Source organism: Alternaria dauci, chromosome 9, assembly GCF_042100115.1.
Source record: "Alternaria dauci strain A2016 chromosome 9, whole genome shotgun sequence".
In the NCBI taxonomy this organism is placed as follows: Eukaryota; Fungi; Ascomycota; class Dothideomycetes; order Pleosporales; family Pleosporaceae; genus Alternaria; species Alternaria dauci.
This window is the reverse complement of record NC_091280.1, coordinates 56238-77917: the sequence shown is the minus strand read 5'-3', so window position 1 is coordinate 77917 and position 21680 is coordinate 56238. Positions and strand designations below refer to the sequence as shown.

The 21680-nt window shown below is 53.0% G+C and overlaps 8 protein-coding genes across 8 annotated transcripts; 2 read left to right on the top strand and 6 right to left on the bottom strand.

The window, feature by feature from the left end:
• ACET3X_008795 (uncharacterized protein) lies at positions 1-2063 on the bottom strand. The gene has a single exon (XM_069455048.1). The coding sequence runs from the start codon at positions 2005-2007 to the stop codon at positions 154-156; it is 1854 nt and encodes a 617-aa protein (XP_069302872.1). The 5' UTR covers positions 2008-2063; the 3' UTR covers positions 1-153.
• Positions 2064-3253: 1190 nt separating this feature from the next.
• Positions 3254-4459, bottom strand: ACET3X_008794 (uncharacterized protein; the record flags this gene model as incomplete). Its single annotated transcript, XM_069455037.1, has 1 exon — positions 3254-4459. The coding sequence occupies one exon, from the start codon at positions 4457-4459 to the stop codon at positions 3254-3256; it is 1206 nt and encodes a 401-aa protein (XP_069302871.1).
• Positions 4460-6554: 2095 nt separating this feature from the next.
• On the top strand, positions 6555-6863 carry ACET3X_008793 (uncharacterized protein; the record flags this gene model as incomplete). The annotated part of the gene is made up of 3 exons (XM_069455026.1): positions 6555-6692; positions 6747-6779; positions 6831-6863. 3 exons carry the CDS (start codon positions 6555-6557, stop codon positions 6861-6863), a joined length of 204 nt encoding a protein of 67 aa, XP_069302870.1.
• Positions 6864-10179: 3316 nt separating this feature from the next.
• Positions 10180-11012, bottom strand: ACET3X_008792 (uncharacterized protein; the record flags this gene model as incomplete). The annotated part of the gene is made up of 2 exons (XM_069455015.1): positions 10180-10292; positions 10541-11012. 2 exons carry the CDS (start codon positions 11010-11012, stop codon positions 10180-10182), a joined length of 585 nt encoding a protein of 194 aa, XP_069302869.1.
• Positions 11013-12049: 1037 nt separating this feature from the next.
• Positions 12050-13696, top strand: ACET3X_008791 (uncharacterized protein; the record flags this gene model as incomplete). Its single annotated transcript, XM_069455720.1, has 1 exon — positions 12050-13696. One exon carries the CDS (start codon positions 12050-12052, stop codon positions 13694-13696), a length of 1647 nt encoding a protein of 548 aa, XP_069302868.1.
• A 2536-nt stretch (positions 13697-16232) lies between these two features.
• ACET3X_008790 (uncharacterized protein) lies at positions 16233-17786 on the bottom strand (the record flags this gene model as incomplete). Its single annotated transcript, XM_069455709.1, has 3 exons — positions 16233-17288; positions 17353-17658; positions 17708-17786. 3 exons carry the CDS (start codon positions 17784-17786, stop codon positions 16684-16686), a joined length of 990 nt encoding a protein of 329 aa, XP_069302867.1. The 3' UTR covers positions 16233-16683.
• A 1197-nt stretch (positions 17787-18983) lies between these two features.
• On the bottom strand, positions 18984-19589 carry ACET3X_008789 (uncharacterized protein; the record flags this gene model as incomplete). The annotated part of the gene is made up of 1 exon (XM_069455677.1): positions 18984-19589. One exon carries the CDS (start codon positions 19587-19589, stop codon positions 18984-18986), a length of 606 nt encoding a protein of 201 aa, XP_069302866.1.
• A 302-nt stretch (positions 19590-19891) lies between these two features.
• ACET3X_008788 (uncharacterized protein) lies at positions 19892-21490 on the bottom strand (the record flags this gene model as incomplete). The annotated part of the gene is made up of 1 exon (XM_069455567.1): positions 19892-21490. One exon carries the CDS (start codon positions 21488-21490, stop codon positions 19892-19894), a length of 1599 nt encoding a protein of 532 aa, XP_069302865.1.
• Between the last annotated feature and the right edge of the window lie 190 nt (positions 21491-21680).

The following is a 21680-nucleotide window of genomic DNA, read 5'->3' as shown; positions in this document are numbered from 1 at the left end:
GCATATCTGATATACTCTAAACAATTCCAGAAAGGCTCATATGAGCCAAATCTGTCGTAAAAAAAAGCCATCTAGACCAGTAAACCTCACAACTCCATCGCTATATGCAATCCGCTATGCACAGTCGTTACAGCATGAATCTGCCCTGCTCTGCTACCTCACCCGTAGACGCTTCCCAGCAGGCGGAGCATCTACCTCTTCACGAGCCGTCGTGTTGGAAGTTGACCCCGCCCAGAACGTTCCGTTGCCAATGGACTGCGCAGTGGGAGCAGTAGTCGTAGTCGTAGTACCATTCCGTTGCACCTCAGCACTGTCTTTCTCGGTCGAAGCAGTGCGTCTAGGTTTCCGGGGTGCCTCGATGGACAACGAAAGCACCTCTCGTTCCGACCTGCGCGACCTGGTCTTTGCCTTGCCAACTTTCTCGTCCTTGTTATCATGCTTGTCGGCGCCCGTACTACCTTGCTTCGTCTCCTTCTCGCTTTTGTCGCCCTCTTCTTCATCACCAATCTCCTCGGTGTAGTTCCACATTAATCCCAACTCCCCCCTCACAAGCGCCGTGCTCCAGAGACTAAGCAGCACACCAGGCACCAGCCAAAGCAGCGCTGGCTGCGCATGATCCATAAGATGAAGCGCGCACAACGTAGCCACCAAACCACCCACATAACCCACCAGCGCAGCGTTGAAGTAAACTTTAGGGAACGTGAACGGCGCCTCTTCATCTCCTTGATGCGTCCCCGAAGCAGCAGCAGCAGGAGACGCACTCGTCCACAACGGCCTGCCCAGTAAAGAATGCGTCCAGAACCGATCACTCCACCGACCCGCAAGCGGATAATATTCCGCCTTGACAACTGCCTCCCTCTCGCCCTCCTTCCCCTGCCCAGTTCCGACCGCCACACGTCTCTGTCTCTTTAGATAAAACAACCACAAATCGAACCTGAGCGCCAACCCCACCATCAACCCCGGAATCACAATATCGCCCAGCCCCAGCATCGCCGCCGAACTCTTACCCCCCGCCGTCGCAGTTTTAGGAAACATGAGTTTGATGGGTACATCCAGCTTCGTCGCGACCGTCACCATGAGCGGCGTAAAGAAAACCATGTAAATATCGTAAAAGAACAAGCCCACCAGAATCGCACTGCCGGTGAAAAACGTGGTCGGAGACACCATCTGCAGCGACCCGTAGCAGAAGCTGAAGCCGAGGAGGTTGGTCAGATACCATGGTTTATCCACGAGATTGAAGTACAAGAGCGTGGACAACGCAACTGCGGCTCCGACCATGGTGTGCGCGCCAATCTTCATTTTCCCGGCAAGAGAACCATGTGTATACAGCTTCACCGTCCACTTCCTCCCCGGCATCGCCCGGTCCGCCCACAGCCACTCTCTCACCACAGGCGCCAACGGGATCCGTGCCAGAAACCCAGGCAACGGCGTCGTCAGCGTGCGACTGCCATGCGTACTCCCCGCCACCGGAACAGCGACGCCGTCGCTGCCATGCACATGGTACAATGTCCCTGCGAGCGCGTGCCTGCGGGGGAAGATGAGTGAGTGCCCGATGTCGAGAACGTCCGAGACGAGCGTTGTGACGGCCGCGACGCCGAAGATGGCGAAGTAGGCATTGAGGGCTTGGTTCAGGACGGTCGCGTCTTCGAGCCATTTTATGAGGAAGTAGAGGGATGCGAGGGCGATGCCGGCGAAGAGGGGGAAGAGGATGATGTCTTTGTTGCTGAGGCCTTCCATTTCGTGCGTGGCTTCTTCTTCGTCATCGTCGCTGTCTGTGTCGTCGTCGTTCTCGTCTTCGGTAGAGCGACGTGCCTTTTGTTTTGTTTTCTTGACGGGTTTGGCGGCGGTGGACGGGCGCGTGAGGGAGGCGTGCGAGGCGGCGTAGATGGGGAAGAGAGACGCGAGGATCATGTGCAGGTAGACTGGGAGCAGCGGCTGCACCTTGGCAAAGGCATAGGCCGCGTTTCCGAGGACGAGGGCGACAAGGCCGGGCTCCGGGTCTGCCATGGTGGGCAGGCGAAGTGTGTGGGTGTAGTGAGAGGGGTCGAGGTTGTGGTGGGGAGAGCGCTGTCGATGGATTCAAGGTGTGTGGAAACTTTGAACCTCCACCGTGTCCTATACCTTCCACCCGCACACAATTGCGAAAACGCGTCAGTACATGTGATAACAATCAAACAACACAGCATGCACATCCATCAAGCCGTGCAACATCGCATCTCCACAAAACATCGCGCGCCATTCCTGCCCTCTCGCGGCACAGTCGCGTTGCTTACCCCCATGCACCCAAGCACTCGTGTTCCACCCACCCACCAACCTATGACGTCGCCGCACCACCCCAAAATCCCCCTCCGATCGATTGCCACCCATGCAGTCCCCAGATCGACACACGCCGCCTGCACGCGCGGGACCTTGCATGATAGTCGCTCCCCTTCCTCACCGCTCACGAATTAGCTGACCAAAATAAGCCGTGCTCGCACTGCCGTGTGTGTGTGTGTGTCATGATTCAGATCCCTTTTTCTGCGCGAACCCAGGTACTCGGTATGGTTAGCTTGTTACCTGGGGATCAACATCGACATCACATGTACCGTAGAGAGAGGTGTGGAGAAAAAGAAACATATGTGCAGATGATATTTTTGTGTATTGTTACCAAATGTATCGTGTACGTGTGTGTGTGTGTGCAAATGTATGCTGCGTGTTTCTTCTCAACCTAACCTATGCCGAAATTCTGCTGCCATTTGTCCATGCTAGCAGTCTGTCTCCACTCCACGTGTACCCTCTCCTTCTCAAAACTAAAACATGTCCAAGTCTCTCCTCCTCTCCGAAAATCGTCTCTCGCTGGATTAAAAGAATGAAAGTCGTGTGTCGCGTACACTCGTCATGTGTGCCAAGTAGACGCCCGACAAAACTGAGCAAAAGGTACAAAACCACTTGTTCACAAAATACAAATCCATCGCAAAACAAGCTCTGTCAAACCCAAAGCCACAACCGCAGAAACATAAGAAAAGGCCAAGACAGTCTTGTATCAAACGCCCAGATACCGAATTACAAGAGGGATATATATATGACCAAAAGACAAGGGAGAAGGAAATGTGCTGAGGGAGAGAGAAAGCTAAGAGAGAACGCCGTTGGCATGTGGCGCAGACCAGCTGAACCATAAGCTTTTTTTTTGTTAGCCAACACGAACGACGACAACACCTCCAAACGCGCGCGCTAGTAAGACAAAGAAAATAGAAACAAGTCACGCTGAGCGCAATCAGCAAGGCGTGAGTCTACTCGAAACGTTAAAGTCGCGCAGCATATCAAACGACATGCCATCGACATTAACACGGTGCTGCGACTCAACATACACATCGTGCACATTCGACAGCGCATTGCCTTCCCACGGCGACACGGCCGTAAGCCTCTTGCTGTGATGTGGATACGGCGGCGTAACCGCCGCAATGATGCGCTCTTTCATCTGCGGCGTGATAGCGACGGGCCGCTTGCAGTCAAAGTAACTCGAGCTCGACACCGACGACGACGTGTACGACGGCGCTGACGTGGACGTGAGCTGAGGTTGCGAGGGGCACGACGAAGAGGGGTAGTCGTGGTCGTGCGCAGCGTCGTCAGCATCGTGGTCGTGGTGCTCATCGGGTAACGAGCGAGGTAGTGCTGACGGGTCAGGAAACTTGAAGCCTTTAGCCGTAGCGGGCTCCGCCTCTTCGTCTAGCGGGGTTGAGGAAAATAGAAACGACGAGCTGTTGTCGTGCGAGGTTTCGTAGTAGCCTAGGATGGACGGCGTGTACTTGCTGCCCTTGGAGTCGGGTGCCGAAGTGGGCAATGTGTATTCCGGCAGGGGAAGCGCTTCGTCGTCTGTCTCGTCGTCGTCGGTGGAGCTCCAGGCGGAGAATTGGCTCTTCATCGGTGGTCGCACCGGCGGTATCTCGATTGCCTTTGGGCCCTCGACTTGTCGCCGACCAGAGGGGTTCGGCGATGGAGGGGTTCGTATGGGAAACGATAGATCCGGGCATGACCGGGGAGAAAGGGAGGATGTGGGGCGGTGATTGGATTGGTATGTTGGTATCGACTTGAGCTGATCTTTGATGAAAGCGGCAAGGTTGGCGGAATAGTCGCCTAGCGTTGGTGAGAGATTCCGAGGCTCCCCATCGCTCACATGCGGCACTACGGTTGAAGTGCTGTGATCAGTGGCATCCGAGGGGACTCGCGAGTGCATCGAGTATTTCTGGCCAAACGGAGATGGCTGGTCCTGGGGTGTGGGCAGGGCGGCGAGGCCCTCGAGAAACTTGATGTGGTCTTGGGGGTTGAAGAGGCGGTTGACTTCATCGTCAACCGACTGGTTGCGTCGAGCGCGGCGTTTGCGGACTGCGGCTCTGCCCTCTGCGAGAATGAGGAGTGCTTCTGGCGTCGAGCAGCCCAGAGCCTCGACAATGGGGAACGAGTTGCTTCGTTGTCTCTGCATGCTGTGTCGAGGGCTCGCGCGGCGAGGGGATGGCGATGACTGTCGGTTGTCCATGGCTGTGTATCTAGTATTAGTCCGGATAGAGCGGGTCGTAGTGCTAGTTCATGGCCACAGGAGCCGCGGAGCAAGTCGAGAGGGAGAGCAGAACCCTAAATACGCAGTGCAGTCTCAAGGGGTTCCGGAAGTTGTAACGATGATGGCTCGTCGAAGCAAAAGGAAAAGGGAAGTTGCCGCGTGTAAAACGGATGGCAAGGCTACTTTGAAGCCAGAAAAACGGTCGACGGATCAGGTCAGGATGACTTTAGTGGCCCATCTCGCTTCCCACTCCCCAGGCAGCCCTAGCTCGACAAGAAGTGCTATGGGTCCCAAGCAGAAAAGTACGAGTTGGCAGGCAGCTGGACGGGCACATGACGTTTACAGCCTTGGAGCACCGACATGGGTGTGGGTCTGGCACGGCCTTGGAAAAGCGCAGTGAGGGAAGGATGAACTATGCTGCACCCCTGGATGGCGCGCACCCATCTGCCGGATCCCGCTCGCGTTTCGCACAATGGCCCAATCAGCGCACCGAGGGCGAGCGGCCTGTCATGCGCCTTCTGCTACCGTCGTGGCAACAAGCACCGGATTCTCCGTTTTGCCATGGACGTGTTCGTCTTGTAGCGCTTGATGGTGAGGAATTCCACAGCCTGTCAGCGTCGTGGGACGCCCTTGTGCAGCAGTGCCGCGACAGCCTGCGCGAACTATGGTGCCCACTTCAAACGGGGCTTGTTTGCGTGATGTGGTGGTGATCATGATCGACGCTACCCTTGCTTTTTGCCTCTTCTCTGGTGTTTCTCTAATGCCTGATCAGCCCTGCCAGCAATGGGCTTTTGGCCCGGCGATCTGTTCTGAGTGGACGGCCGCCGGTATAGCTAAGATTCAAGTGCGATCGATCAGCGCTGGCCGCGCAAGCGGAGAAGGCTCCTGCATCTGCGGGTGCCGTTGTCTGACAAACTTTTTTTTTTTTTTTTTGGCGTCGTCGTGATGTATGAATTGCACATACCAAACCAATGCGCAGTGCGAGCGTACAATAATTGCCCGAAGTGTGTCAATACTCGGTGCTAAAGCAGGTACGCCGAAAAAAGAACACGGTCGGACCGACTCGACCAGACGCGACACTGGTCCGAGGCTGAGCAGAGCATTCGCATCTCGAAACTCGAAACTCGCGATAAAGTTGTATTTGTTCCCTGGGGCGTGAGAGTCATACCTCCGCGCTGGTGCCTGTTGTCGGATATCCGGTGCCGCGTGGGCTTCGATAGGTCCGAAGATGGCGTAAGAACGCCGCACAGTGGGAGGCTGAGGCGGGCAGCCTGAAACCCGACGATTCACTGGTAACCTCAACGAACCCTCTCTGAACCCTCTTCACCCTCGCCCGCGGTGCTTGCACCCCTCATTTGCTTTTCTCGCCGCCTGCTCAAGCTTTGGCTGCCCTGATCTCCGTGCTAACCCCGTCAGGGCCCTCGCTTCCCACTTGGGCAGTCACGATATGTCAGGTTGTCTACAGCACTGCTCACCCGGGCATCAACACCACCGCAATGTTTTTTTCTCTGCCATGATTGACATCATCAGGTAATCAATGGTCCTGGATATGGTATTCTCATGCGCACGGAACTCCAGGATTTTCCCGAGCGACTCCTCTTGGCATCCGCGACACCCGGACCGGCTCTCGAACCTTGTCGTCGCCGCTGCTACCGCAAAGGGGTGCCAGCAACCCAATTCATCATCCATGCTCAATCTTCGCAACCCCAACGGCGGCTTCCCGGACTGCTTCACTTTCTCATCGACACCGCTCTTGCGTTTGCTGCTGTCTCTCGTGTGTTTCACCACCCTCGACGGCAGTAGCTCTGCATGACCGATATGCATCTGCATCTTCGATCTCCATCCATCACCATCTTCCTCCCCGCCACCACAACCCTACCATCTATCTCGAGACCTATTCGCCCATCTCGCTCTGCATCGCTCTACCCCATCTCGTAATGCGCACGGCTGCATCCTGAAGCGATTCCAAGTACTCCGCACATTCTTTTTTCTCCTTACTCGGCACGATCCGAGACCACCCATGCTATTCGGCAAATATATTGCGGGCCTGGTTATTCTGTCGGTGCTACCTCTGCTTTTCCTCTTGGCTCGGTTCTGCGCAAAGCACTCACGGCGGCTGCCATGGACCATTGACGATACTTTCCTCGTGCTTGCTCTGGTACTGCCCCGCTTTGTAGCGAAAGCGAGCATCATGTCTGACTATGTGGGTCAGCTCCTCCTCTACGTGGTCGTGGCAATGTTCACAGTTTGCGAGTCGCTCCGTCTGCAGTCAGATATCACGGCTAATGCAACCAAGCGATGGCTGCTAGTGTTGCCCGTCAGCACATAATGATAGCTGCCTCGGCAGACCTCAAGCGGACGCTGATAGTAGGATTGTGCGTCTTCTTTCAGCGTAGAACTTACGCATGCAGATTCTATGGCTCTTTCGGCTTCCCATGGCTGTCAGCATCACCCTCATCCGATGCGCAATCCTCGTCTTCTTCATCCGAACCTTATACACTAAGATGTACAGTTGGCTCCGATACGGTGGTATTGTTAACCCCGGACTATCACACACTTCCGATACACACGCGGTTGTTAATCTGACTCAGCATACTTTTGCATCGTTGCGGCAGTTGCCCTGGCACTTGGGACTGTCCTCGTCGTCGCGCTTCACTGTCGTTCGTGGAAACACAACTACATGCTGCCTCTGGAGAATCCCGATCATTGCTTCCAGTTGAAACCCTACGTATTATCTCTAGCCATACTGGGAGTGGGTCTTGATGCGTTGATCTGGTGCTCACCACACTATGTTGTCTGGCATCTGAGGCTGCGGCGATCACACAAGTTGGCCGTCTCCTTCATGTTCGCTTTCGGGTTATTGTGCGAGCAGTACCTACACTTTTTAACTCGCCGAGACTAACCATCTCAGCAACATATTCATCGGTGGCTTTCGCATCGACTCGCTGACTGATGTTGCATACGAAGGCGACGTGACATATGGTATAGGCGCCACTTTGATGTGGGCAGTCGCCCAGATAAGCACTGGGGTCATTGTGGCATGCTGCCCTCACCTACGTCCTCTGTTCGAGTGCATCCTTCCACGCCGCGTCACCCACCTCACCACGCACAGATCCAACAAGTTGGCTTCCAGAGCCCATGAAGTCTCACAGAAACCTCAGAGAGTGAGTTTGCCTTCGAGAGATGACAGCAGAGCCGGCTCCATCACGGTCACGACGGCCATTGCTGTTGAGCTCAACGAACATCTGCCACCACTACCAGAATCAGCGGCGGGCGTTCATGATGGACAGGTCGACGCGGATGCTCCGACGTTCAATGTTGAACAGGGACCAGCTACGCGTTTGCGATTTCTGGCATACTGTTGTGGAGGATCTGCGCGTTGTGGTGGCTGCCTTTGCTGAGCAGAGCAGTGCGCCGATATCCCTCCTACATGACATACCAGGTTGAATCTCTTTACTTGTATTAAAATGCTTAAATCGATGTCTACTTGAAAACACAAAGCATACGATGTTGCACAGCTACTCCTCGAGTGATACGATATATGTTGACCATCCAGCCGCTTTCAACTGAACCATCCGCTTGTTCCGCAACGATGCGACTTCTTGGAAAGTCTCCTTGAAGTCTCTACCGGTTTCAATACCAAGCTGGCCTTGACTGTTATCTCCCGCTGCAAACACAACGCTTCTTGTCTCCTTTCCCATTCCACACAACTCAACAGCCACCAGAATATGTCCATGGCCAACCGCGACATCATACACCCTCGCCTCCTGTCCATCGATCCTCACATCCAAGCACTTGACAAACTCATCCTGCTCCCCATCAACACCAATCCCTGTGCCCTCCACCTCCACCCCTCCACTAGCCCTGAGCACATCTAGTTCCTTACCTGCTCCAGGACACGCCTGACCCCAGACAAACAGTTCCCCGTCCGAGCTCACCGCCGCACTCATGTAACCGCCCGCCGCTACCTTGACGATGCATGACTCTTCTAAATAAGGCAAGGGAGACATGTCGAGCCCGCCATTATACGACCGGCCCAAGCACTTTGGATACCTAGGATCTCTGGTCGCAGTCCAAACGTGCATGTCGGCGTCTAGAGCTGTTGACGTCGTAGCGTTTATGACACATTGGGGCGGGGAAGTGGGTGTGTACGGGAGAGATGCTATTTGCAGTGCATGCGAGACGGGTCGAGGAGCAAAAGCAAGATACTGGCGGAGATGCGAAAAGCTGTCAAAGCACAGAACTGAATCGTTGGTTCCCGTTGTAGATGCAGGCGCCGCCGCCGCCGTGTACAACGATATGCAGCCCGAGGCATCGACCTTCACGTCTGTGATGGTGGCCGCCGTCAACCCGCTTTTGCGTGCGAAGAACGTCTGGATTTCTGGTACGCCGTCGGATATCTCGACGTCGGTACCGAATAAGACGATCTTCTGCTCTGCGCGCGTGGTGGCAGCACTAGTATCCGCGTCCGCGCCCGCGTCCGCGTCCCAGTTACCGCTGTTGACGACATACCCCCTCAGCCCATCATGCATCGCCGTACCAAACAAAACCGCGTCCGCTGCAAGAGGAGCTGCGCGTTTCAGATCGTCATCGCCAGTCAAACATTTCTTCTGAGCCGCCGTGAGGCCTGTGCCAAAGTACTCGAGAACCCATGGCCATGGTTCCTCACCACCATCTCCATCTCCATCTCCATCTCCATTCTTGCGGTATGCAATCACAGCGTCGCACCATGCCGCCCACAGCACCCTGATCGACGGTGCGTCGAGAACGGGTTCAAGCGCGCTACAAGGTGGGCGGCCAGTATGATTATTCTTGTTGTGTTTCAGCGCTCCGGCTCCAAGGACATGTAGTCGCTGTCGCTGTCGCATAGCGATCGCGATGGCGTAGACAAGCACGACAAACCAAGGAAAAGACGTTGAGGCGTCCCGAAATCCAAAACAGCCAATGAGACGCGTTATGCCCCTCCCGCGGACAGCCGTCGTGCGTGGGGTAGATGGTGATGGTGTCGTGACATGCGGGACTTACTTGGCGCGACTACTACTGTAGTTGGGACGGTTAGGGGGGAGGGAACACGGGCTATTGTTTGACAGTGTGTTTTCTTCTTAGCGTGGGCGCGTACGAGTTACGCGGCCCTATCTACACGGGCCTTTTCTCTCGCCCTCCCCCGCAAAGCTTCCCCTTTGGTGCCACACACGGTGCGCTTCAGTCATGTCTGTGTTTTATTATCGCGAGCAACCTTGTTACTTGTTGACTTTGGCGCGGGACGGGAACCGTTGTGTTGTTTTGAAACTGTGTTTTTGCAGTCTGTTCGTTCTGGAGGTGGGTATGACATAACTAGCTTCTATGACGTCGTCGTCAAGGAGATTGCGAGATTGCGATGACGGCTGGCGACAAACACTATAGGGCCTGAGGACTTTAGGCAAGGAATCGATACGATATAGGCGCCCACATGTCAGTCATGCAAGCAAGATTCGCGAGATGAACCGAATCCTTTCGGCCTCAAAGCTATATCGGCGCCTTCAATACCCGTTCTGTATCTGGTTTCTTGCCCCCGCTTCCCTGAAAAAATCAATCCTCTCGGGAAGGAACCTCCTAGCAAATAGTAACAGCGGAGAGAAACAAAAAACCAAGCCCCATTTGCCCTTTCATACCAGGACCCAGTGCCACTTGACCATTCCCAGACGTTGGAAAAAGGAGAATAGCGAGTTCTTTGGTACCAGGCCAGCATAGGACGACTGCCACCAGGAAGCGAAGGTACCTGCATGTTCGTCGCGTCAGTTACCGCATATAGAACGCCATTCGCGAAAAAAAAAGGTACATGTTTTATCGTTCTTTGGTTCTCGTGGCCTTTGCTTTTGCCAAATTTCCGCGGTACACATCTTCTCGCTTCTGTCCGCCATCGCCTCCTCCTTCCCTTCCCATCGCATAACACCCACAATCAAGGAAAGCACGGAGGGGCAGGAGACTGGAGCAATGAAAGCAAAAAACGCATATTCATACACGTACCTTGAACTGGCCCCAACTCTGCAAAACCGAGCGCTTCGAGCACCCACGGCGCAACGACAGCAAGTACGCCCAGCGCAATGACGGTGCACATGACGGGGTGCTCGATGACGAAGCCTTCGATGCTCTGCGCTGCTTCCCACGCGCGCTGGTACGCGCTGCGGATGGTTGGCCCGAGTTTCTCGTGCGACGCTTGGAGCGCGGCCGTGAGTTTTTCTAGCACGTATTTGGCCATGTTGGAGCGCCAGCCTGCTGCGCCGACGACAGAGTCGAGGTGCATGTGCAAAGCTGGGCCGATGAGGGAGGTGGTGAGGAGTGTTGCGACGACATCGTTGGCGGTCTCGGCGGCAGGGCGTGGGTTGGATGGAGCGGCGGAGAGGAGCGCGGCTTTCTCGGTGGGGTAGGTTTCGTCGGCGGGTTCGGTGGTGCCGCAAGGGAGACAGGCGAGAATTGCTTGGAGACGTGCCATTGCCATGGTGTGAGATGGTTGCGTTGTCTCTGTGGTGAGTGTGGTTGTGGTGCTGATATGTGTTCAGGTTTAGCGCTTGTGGCGTTACTGCGCCGCATGGGCGGTCGTGGTGAAGGTGAAATGGGACAGCCTCGTCCAACGGTTTCCTCAACGCCGCATAAATGCGCTGCAGCTGTGGCTGTGAACTTCATGCTGAAAGGCTGCCGACGAGGCGCACTTTGTCCTGAGACTGCAGGCATCAAGAGACGTCGACGTAACATGGAAGGCAGTGGAATGATCTTCTTGGGTTCAGAGTAGGCAATATGGCCAGTATGCGCACCATTTTGACATGCTCTAGCAGGCAGTCGTACGGCTGGGAGATGTCCAAGTTCACGAAAGTCGTGCCACACCAAGGCTTTGCGCGATACAAGCTGGATATGTGCTCTCTACTACGCGCAATTACGAAAGGCTACTTCTCGTCTTGGTAGGAGCGAGAGATGTTTCCGTACCGTCGCGGTTCATCGACTGCCGTATCGCAGTGAAGACAAAATAGCTCTAGGTCGGTTCGGCGTACCTCGTCTCACACGTGCTAACTCTCAAAGTGAAGGTATGATTGGACTCAAAACAAAGGTATTACTGGACTTAATGTAGAAATATGACTAAAAGAAAGCACAGTACCGTCGTTCCCATCCATTGAACGATGGTATAGCGGGGACTCACAATTAACGAGCCTCTCACAACTTCCGAGATCTACGTGCCTCATACGTAACGAGGCTCGCGAAAGAGACCTCCCGCAAATAAAAGTGCAAGATAGCAAACAATTTTCACGATGGCGGTACAATTGTTTGCGGGATTTTTCAAGCACTCGCTACATAGACCAAGTGTCTCTTACTTGCACCTGAAATCACTCAGTTTCCATCACCTTTACTTCGTCTAGAGACTGCCTAGTACGATACATCACTATAAGAAGATCCCACCTATCGCTCATATTCTTCGTCTTCCTACCCTCTTCGACACGTTTGAACAACACCCAATACTGCTTATCTCGTCGATCACAGCACAAGATGGGTGGCCATGCCTTCAAAGGACTGTACTGTCCGCGAATCTCTCCAGCTGTCTACGAAAAGGTCAAAGCACAGGCAACCGCTGCGTTGCAGACTGTCTTCGCCCAAGTCGTTGTGCCAACTGAAATGCCTGGCAAGCAAGACTTCGGCGACGTCGACTTTCTAGTCTGCGAGCCTCTACACTCTCCATACAACACCACCATCGACAGCTTTCCATGGCAGAGCACCGTTTGTCTCATCAAAGAAGTTCTTGATACCACCCACGGGCGCCGCGGCTGTCTCACCCCAGATTGCATGTACTTCGCCATCGACGCTCCCCACGGCGAAGAAAATTACTTCATTCAGATCGACGTCAAGGTCTGCTTCAAGCCCGAGCTGTTTCGTTGGTGCCACTTCGAGCTCAATTACGCAAGCAACAGCAAGATCATCGGAAGTATGGTAAAGCCACTCGGCCTTACCATCGACCCCGAAGGTATACACATCCGCGTCGAAGAGATTGAAGAGACGAACTTCCCCGGAAGCATGATATGGATCAGCAAGGACCCGAAAGATGCGCTACGAATCGTGGGCCTGGATCGGAGGATATTGAATGCTGGCTTCAAGAGCAAGGACGAGATGTACAAGCAGATTGCTAGCTCTTGGCTTTTCCACCCAGGTCACTTCGCCGCACGATTGGCTGAGGAAAAGTACAATGATCGGCTTGAAGATCGCGCGCCGCATTGGACGCCTTTCATCAAAGAATGGGTACCCGAGCATTACCCTGGATACTGTCTCAACGAAGCCAGCCAGCGCATCGACGATGATCTCTATGCATGGTATAACCGTATCAGGGCAGCCGTCCGCGAGAAAGTCTTCACCATGTTTCCTCACGTCGCCACGGAATACTACAATAAGCGCGCTGCTTGGGCCAAAGAGTGCGAGGAGCAGAGACTACGAGATCTCATTACTAAAGCCATACCAACCGGCACGGATGGATGGACCAACGATATCCCTCAACATACCATGGTCGTCAAGCATCAACAACTTGTCACTCCCGAACTCTCATCTGTAGTAACCGGCGAGATGACACCACCTTCAACCCCACTACTCACACCGAGTTTATCCATCGCCACCACATCTACCCCGCCCTGCTCACCTATCTCGTCGTTCTTCACTGCTCTCTCCCCTACTCAGTCAGAAGATGTACCAGTGTATATCGATGCCCTTCCACGCACACCAACAGTCCCATTCACGCCGTCCCCCCCACCGGCCAACATGTCGCCCTCAGCCAAGCTACTCTGTCTCTTCCGCTGGACATTATTCGACCCCGACACCGGTGTCCTTTCCCTCGCTCCCGCGCCGCGCGAGAAGAACTTCCAAATGCAGTGGACGGACGCAAAGCATGCTGGTGCGACGGATGACGAACTCGTGCAGTGGGCGAGGGATATGTGGTGGTGTATCTGGGTGAGGCAGGCGGCTGTCAACTACGTGGGTATGTGGAGGAGGAGGTTTGACAAGGAGGATAGTAGGAAGAGGAGAGAGGCGGAGGGTGCGAGGGATGTAGCGGAGTTGGAGCAGATACCGGAGGGAAAGGTGGGAGGAGACAGGGTGAAGGAGGTTAGGGCAAGACTGAGCAGGTTGAATGCGGGGTTGATGTCATTGGGATAATGCGTCGGGTTATCGCCAAAAGTGCTCATAAGTCTACCATTCGGCATATCTGTACAGTACTAGGACCTGTCAAGACATGAAGAACAAGTTTCTTACTTATTGCTTTGCATTTCACATGTTCAATACTATCCTTCAAGCCACATCTGTCATTGGATAGTATGGGGCGCTAGATGAAGTTAGTGTGCACGTCACCTTATGAGAAAGCTGCAACCCCGCTTTATGAAGGTTGCAACGAAGAAGAAGAACACCACATACTACGGGTATCGCATTCGCAGCTATGTCTCTATGTATCGTTTGTAAATCTATTCCATTTCGAAAACTCATCAATCGTGATGGAGAAGGGATCGTGCACGACGGTTTCAGGTTCAATTCAGTCGGACGAACATCACTAAGGTTCTCGGACCACCTTCCATGGAATAAGCGACGATGTACTGTTTCAGAGTTGGTGTCTCGTGCTAAGACGTGCCGACTATGCGATCTCGTCTTGCTTAGTATCAAAGATGAAGAGTGGTACATGCGAAACACGATTGAATTCGTGGCATGGGAAGAAGCCAAGACGGCCGTTTCGCGGAATCCTATGATTTGGATGAAGTTACGTACCGATCGACACTGTAATCCTCACATACTCCTTAGCCTAGGCGACCCCCGTGGAAGAAAGACTTGGTATTTAAAACTCGTTCTCCGGAAAACTATCGGTAAACCTTTACACCTGAAAACGAGTGCACAGAAACTGATTGGATCATGCAGACAGTTCGTTGAAGAGCCCACTCGAGAATGTCGTTTTCCGGGAGACACTTCACCCTAACACACTGAACCTAATGCTACTCTGGCTAGACGAATGCAACAACAGCCATTCCAAGTGCTCTCATCTTAGGACCAGACTTGTTCCACTACCGACAAGAGTCTTGGATTTGGGCGCACTACCTGAGCCGAGACAAACGCTTGCCAAGTGTTGTAAATGGCGGGAATTGTTCCAGGAAGAAAATTGCAAGCTCCTCCAGACTTCACATGGCCAGACGGGACGTTATGCGACCTTGAGCTACTGCTGGGGCGCTAGCTTACCCTCGACCACCACTACGACCAATTTGCGAGCACATCAATTCGCTATCAGTTTTGACACACTACCTAAGACCTTACAAGATGCCATTATGATTGTGCGATGGATGGGCCTCAGATACATCTGGATTGATTGTCTGTGCATATTGCAAGACTGCAAAGCAGACTGGGAAAAGGAAGCTGCACGCATGGCAGATATTACTCCAATGCGTACCTGACCTTAGCTGCTTCACGAGCAGAGCACTGCAGAGAAGGGTTTCTTGGTCTTCGCAACGTCGGATCCCCAATCTGTATAGACGTTGAAGATCATGAGGGCTCATTCGAGGTATATCTCCAACCGTCTCGATGGCTTCCATACACGGTTAGTCATTAACCACGTGTTCTGATGATTATTGGAAATTGACATGGTTTAGCATCCTAACCCTTTAGATCGTCGTGCATGGGCTGCTCAAGAAAGCCTTCTTTCCAACCGTGTCCTAAGCTTCAAGGAAGAACAGATGACCTGGAGATGCGATCAGATTTATGCAACCGAAGAGATTCACCAGCAAATCAATGGTCCCATCCCCTCCGGACGATTTGAATCAATCGCAGAATCTTTGACCCATAATATGAGTCAACGATATAGAGCAGATTTCTGGGTCGACTTCGTAAATTCTTATAGTGCACGCCAAGTCACGTACGAGACCGACATTTTTCCAGCAATATCCGGCATAGTTCAGAAGATTCAGCAACTTACTGGTGATGTGTACTGCGCCGGGTTGTGGAAACAGCATTTCGTGGATGGCCTTCTATGGCACCCCAAGGTCAAACCGAGTTCGCCAGAAACCGTGGAAGGAGATTCCCGAGCACCGAGAAGACGACATAGATGGATTGCACCATCGTGGTCTTGGGCGTCCGTGAACGGACAGATAGAGCACTGGCTCGACCTCCCAGAAGTCGAGTACTGCGCTCGTCTCGAAGAATGCAGCAGCGTTCCCGACGGCATTGACCCCTTTGGCGCACTCAAGGAGAGTTTTGTCCGCCTGACAGGGCCAGTGACAATTATCACAGATGTTCAGGCTGAAGACAAGGTCACGCCTGGCGTTGAAAAACATTGCACAATTCAGCTCGGCAACGGCACATTGACTAGAGGTTACGTCTTATTCGACTTTACTCATCATGTGTCCTGCGAAGTGTTGATGGTCAAACCAAATCGAGGTATATGTATAGAAAAGGTTGAACACACGACGAACACATACGTGCGCACTGGAATCGTCTATTTGACCGCGGTGCGCCATAATGATGATAATATCGTTTGCAACGTATCACAAACTCCATTGGCGATAGGAGGATGGCGTGGGCTAATTACTTCGGATCATGTTCCCCCGCGTACTATCGTGTTAATATAGTTATAGTAGATCATAGTTTGTATTGAAGTGTTATCGTTTCCATCACTCTTAGTAACCATTAGTTCAAGGTGTCGATTAATTCTTTCATATACCAATTTTCTTTTCGTTTCGTTTCTATTCTACTGCTGCTTTCCCGTCTTCTCCTTCCTTCTGCTAGGGTACGAACTTGCCTCTCTAAATCAAAGGTAACTGAGCAACTCACGAAGGAGCAGTTGCAGTCTCGTACTGCGGAGGACCCGAAGAGCATCATCGATCCATTTCGGGAGGCCAGATACGGTTTGGAAGAGTGATACGATGGATGAGGAGGCCAACATGTTACTGCTACAAGCAGAGTGACTCCCTCAGCCTCGGATTCGCATCTGCTGTGCACGAATCAGCTCGATCCTTGGCGCCGTGTATCCCAGGCATAACGCCATGAGCCCGCACCCTGCGTCATAGCAACCTTCCCGCCTCTGTTCACCATGCTCTAGTCAATCGGTTGCGCAGAAGGGGCGAATTGACCCGTGCGACCTTTATGGCTTCGACTACAACGCAGATACCTTTTTACGGTGGCGGAAGTTCCAATGTGGGGGCTCCTCTCATGCTCCTGAGTCGGTTTGAGTTGGAAACAATTCTCGAATCCAACACCCACCACCAGTCTTTGAACACGGCTTGTCCGACCTCCCAACCTTTTACATTATACCCTTGTTCATTCGCGTCAGATACGACACGAAGTCCCTCCAACTCGTCGTCAATACTATACAACAGCCGCATGATACCCGTGGTGCCTCTTGCGATAGGCGGTCTGAGCTGATCAGGCTGGCTGAAGAGACAAATAAGCTTCGTCCTAACAGATGGCCAAGGAAGGATATCTATCATTGGACTGTGTGGTAATAAGAGCTGTGCTTCCGTCGGACGTAAGTTTTCGGGTAAATCTCCCAAAGGGACAGAAATTTTCGATACGTCTAGGACCCGGCTTCTAGAGAGATCTAATAGCTCATCTCCAATACCAAGCATCTGTGCGATTCGAAGAGAGACTTCCATCGTTTTGAAGCCTGGGATATCAATGATGTGTTCTGATGGGAAGGTGAACTGGGAAGTTTCGAGGTCTTGGAGTTCTGCTGATAATTGTGAATCGAACGTTGAGGTATAGCTCCGAGCATCATTTGCTATAGACTAAGTCAGTGGGCACATCCGTGGCAGGATCTTAGCTGCAGATTAGTTGGGGCATACCATAAGATAGAATGGGGTCAATGCCGAACTGATTGCCCACATATGAAGACGAGCTTGCCGACGTGCTGAAGAGCATATCACATGGCGCAAGGCCCATAGAGGGCGCATCTACTGCTGTATTTTCGAAACCTTGAAATGGATCGTAAACAGGATTGCTGCGAAATCTGTCGGTGCCGCATGGTTCCGGGGCTAGAGGCTCTGCCGAGTGTTGAAGTTGTACCTCTGTATTCAGACCACATACTGCGTTCGCACCACTGGCATGAAGCACCGTCTCCAAGAATCGTAACCGCTCTCGCCTACGTTGACCTAGACAGGATAAGGATCAGATAAGAAGTAACACGCGTGGACTTCTTACGGTATCTCCGTTGGGCTAGGACATTGAGAACTCGCTTGCGTTCTGGATCATACGGAACGGGAGCTTGTTGAGAAGACATTATGCTTCTCGTTAAGCTGCAGCCGAGAACAAGGAGTTTACATGCGTGTGGGAGGATGATCACGCGGGGTGGTAATGGAGAGGTTGGGTCCAAATATCGGCCCCGCCCCAATCGGGCGCGCCTTGCCCTTTTCGTCTTGAGCATAACGTTATGGCGGCTTGGCATATGAGCAGCACGTGCATCAGGTACAGTAATTCAACAGGTCATTTACAAAAGCGAATTGGTGCATTCGTGTTACATATAATGTCACAAATTTCCGTCAACTCCCGATTTCCTACCTGAACTCAAACACCATACAATAGGCCTCCACCAAGTGGCCCAAAGCCAACTCTACACACTCGTGAAAGTCAAACACCAAAAAATGTCACCTCCCGCACATTCCCTCCAAGGAGCCAGCCCTTCCACCTCAGGCAACATCATCCGCGGCGCTCTTGCCTTCGAATCCATTTTCACAGTCGCTGCTGGCTCTTACTTCCTCTTCTTCCCGCGCCATTACCTGTCTCGCGTGTTGGATACAGCTATCACCCAAATCACGACAACAGCACTACAAATTACCCAGCAGTACGGTGCCGCAAACATCTTCGTCGGCGCCGGAGTCGGCCTCTACGCGTTCAACAACAGAGCCGCGGTCGAATCGCGCAAGACGTTGTATCGTTTCATACTCGGCTGGGAATTGTTTTTTGTGCCGGTGTTGGTATGGCAAGCGCTCAGGATGGAAGGAGGCATCCCGAAGAGTTCTTTATTGGCTACAGCTGGGCAGTTCGTGCCGTTTATAGCGTGGAGAAGTTTTGCGCTTTTTTGTAAGCCGGAGTGGTTTGAAAGTCATCAAGAGAGGAAGAAGGCGGAGTAGGAAAGTTGGTGTAGAGGGATCATACACGCGTGTGCGGAGGGTTTGTTGTGTAAAGTAGCGGTAGAGAAGTTCGAGATGAGTTGGGGAACAACTACAAAGGATGTTGATGCTGGTAGTTTCCAAGCTATCTTGGGGAGTGGATGACTGAGGGAAAGGTTGATGAAGGGAGGGTAGAAGACTAAATACAGACCTGCTGTCAACTAGACAGCCATAGCCGGTTGGCTTGTACAGTAGAGTGTACTGATAACCAAGTTCGTATCCTTTTCCACAAAGCCCTTTCCATCGAAAACTTTGCCATATGACTTCGTAACCCTCCGTAACTTCCTTCGGCACGGTCACCCTACTCTTCAATCCCACGATTCTTTGAACTTCGCGCCAGCAACCATCTCCACCAACTTTGCTTTCAGCTCATCCAACTCCTGCTTCGCATCGCAGTTTGCAGAGCACCGAGCCCTCTCTTGCTTGAGCTCTTGTTCCAACTCCGTAATCTCAAGATGCGCATCAGCTAATTCGTTCCTGGCTTCGTCATCCACAACGGTCTTTGCTTTGGCATCCACAAGCTCTTGTTCCAGCTTCTTGACCTGGGTAGCCAATCTGTCAGAAGTGTGCTTTGCCTTACTACTTTCCGAAGAGCTCCAGTGCTTCTCGAAAGAAAGGCGGGTCTTCAGCTTGTTGATTTCCATATTCAGCGTGTCCTTGATGGTGGCCTGATCGTCCTCAAGACCTTCTATTACCTGCAATTCAGACTGCAGTGCGTGTACGGCTTCTTGGGCACGCGTTCTCGCTTTGCGCAATTGACTACATTTGATTGACGCAGTCTCCCTGGGCGACGCCGGCAGGCGAGTGACACGGTTCGGTCCTTGGATCATACCACGAGCTGCTTGGATGCCGTCGCGCGATGCTTGGCCGATCGGAGATGCCTGGCGCCTGGGTGGAGAAGTAGATGGTGCCATGGTCTTGGAGTATCCTCTCGCAACGTGCTTTTGGAAATTGATACAAGACGTATCAATTGTACTGGAGATGGATATCGAAAGACGTAGGAAGTGTTCTGTAAGGAGTGAGAAAGAATCACCAGAGGTGAGAGAGGAGAGAGACGGGAATACAGAGCTAGCAAACGCAGCTTGACCACATTGAGGCGCAGGTGAGAGCAGTGGACGAATCAGAGACACTCAGCGCGTTTGCACATGGAAGAGCCTAGCGATACCATGACCAACTGCAAAAAGTGCAGCTGCTGCTACCAGCGGAGTAGAAACAACTACCTCAGCCCATCCATCTCCAAGCTGACATTATCCGCTCTCGAACCATACACACCCCCATCCAGAATCCACTGCTCATTATCATCATTATCGTCCTGCACCCTCCGCCACGTCTGCTTCCTCTCACCCCCACTCTCCTTCCCTTTACCCTCTCTCCCCTCTTCAACCTTAAACGTCGGCCTAATCAAGCTTCCCAGCAACGGATTCCTACTAAACGCACCACCCCCACTACTCAACCCATTCCCCTCTCTCGGCCGCTGCTGCAGCTGCACCTCCTCAACTCCCTCGTCCTCACTCTCCGGCGTGACCGGCCGTTCCGCCGCCGCCATCCTCCTCACCAACTTCTTCCCACTCAAATCGATACTCGCCACGACCTTCCTCTTCTCATACTCCGGTCTCGCATTCCATTCCTGTTCTCTTAGCGCCTTTTGCTGCCGCTTGAGCTGCATCGCGCGTTCCTGCGGACTAGCCCACATACTCAGTCCCGCGCTCGTCGTTTCAAAATCCGCAGCTTCATCGTGGACCTGTGTTCTCTTTGCGTTTTGTGCCTGGAACGCGAGAAGTTTGTCTCTGTGCTGCTTCGCTCGTACCAATTTCTCGTTTTCAGATTCAACGTCCGAGGCTGGGTTGGAGGATAACGGGGTATTTGAGGATCTGGGTGTGGAAAAGGGGCGGGGCGCGAGGGACACGTCGGCGCGTTTTTGGGTTGCGTTGTTGGCGGCCATTTTCTCTTTTCCACGTTCTTCGCGGAGGACGCGGACCATGGATTGGATGTCTTGGGCGCTGAAGAGGGCAGAGTTGCAGAATGTGCAGGGGCCGATGCCTTCTTTTACGCAGATGATTTTGCCGCAGTTGAGGCAGTTTGGTGCGGCTTCGAGCAAGGGATGTCTGGTAGCCATGCAATTGCATTTTCGCTTGGTGTTGTCTTGTGAGGCTAGGGTGGGGTTCGTCTGGATCTCGAGCGCCCTGATCGCGGACTCTAGATCATTGAGTGCGGTGGAAGCGCCGTGCATTGGCGTTCCGCCCGTGACATTGACCTTTGCCTTGGCTTTCGGTTTCGTGTCGGAAATGAGTTGGCCCGGAAGTTTCTTCGACGCTGGCGGTGCAGGTGACACACCACGAGATTTGGGAGTTGACGTTCCCGATGACGTATTGGTGTTGATGGTTGGTAACTGCAACCCATCAGGCTGTTCCAGGCCAAATTTGGCAGCTTTCGATTTTGAGCTACCAGCCATGTAGTCTTCCTCATCCTTCTTGAGATAGGCACCAGACACGTTTCCATAATTCTCAGGCTGCCGCGGTGGCGGCAGTTTGTTCAAACCAGGCTTCTTCTTCTTTGGCTTGGCCCGCGGTACCTCTGAGATGTCATTTGATGAATGGGCTGGGGCAGAAGCAGCAGCAGCTTTTGGTTTCCTCCGGTTGTTAAACGAAGTGATGAACTCGAGTGCTTGCGGGCTGTCTCCCAGAAGGTTTTGCAGATGATCGGCCGACTCTTTGGGCGATAGCGATTCTGCGTAAGATATAATCTGCTTAAGCGACTCGTCGTCAAGAGGCAGAAGCTTGGATAGCTGTGGCAGTGCCCAGGTCGAAAGATCCATATCCTGTTGTCGGGGTTGTGGTTGCCAAACGTCAGAAGGGTTCGTTGGCTGTGATGTGATTCATCACTCAGCGCTAGTCATGGTGGCGTAGGCAGGTGTGGCTGGTGATACGGTCCGTGCTTCAGGCTCACATGGAATCTGTAGCTGGCGCGGAGCTGCCATCACAGTCCTCATACACTTTCCCGCACTC

Bases quoted from the DNA above. Each gene is read 5' to 3' on its own strand.
- ACET3X_008795 (XM_069455048.1), bottom strand. From the start codon at position 2,007: ATGGCAGACCCGGAGCCCGGCCTTGTCGCCCTCGTCCTCGGAAACGCG.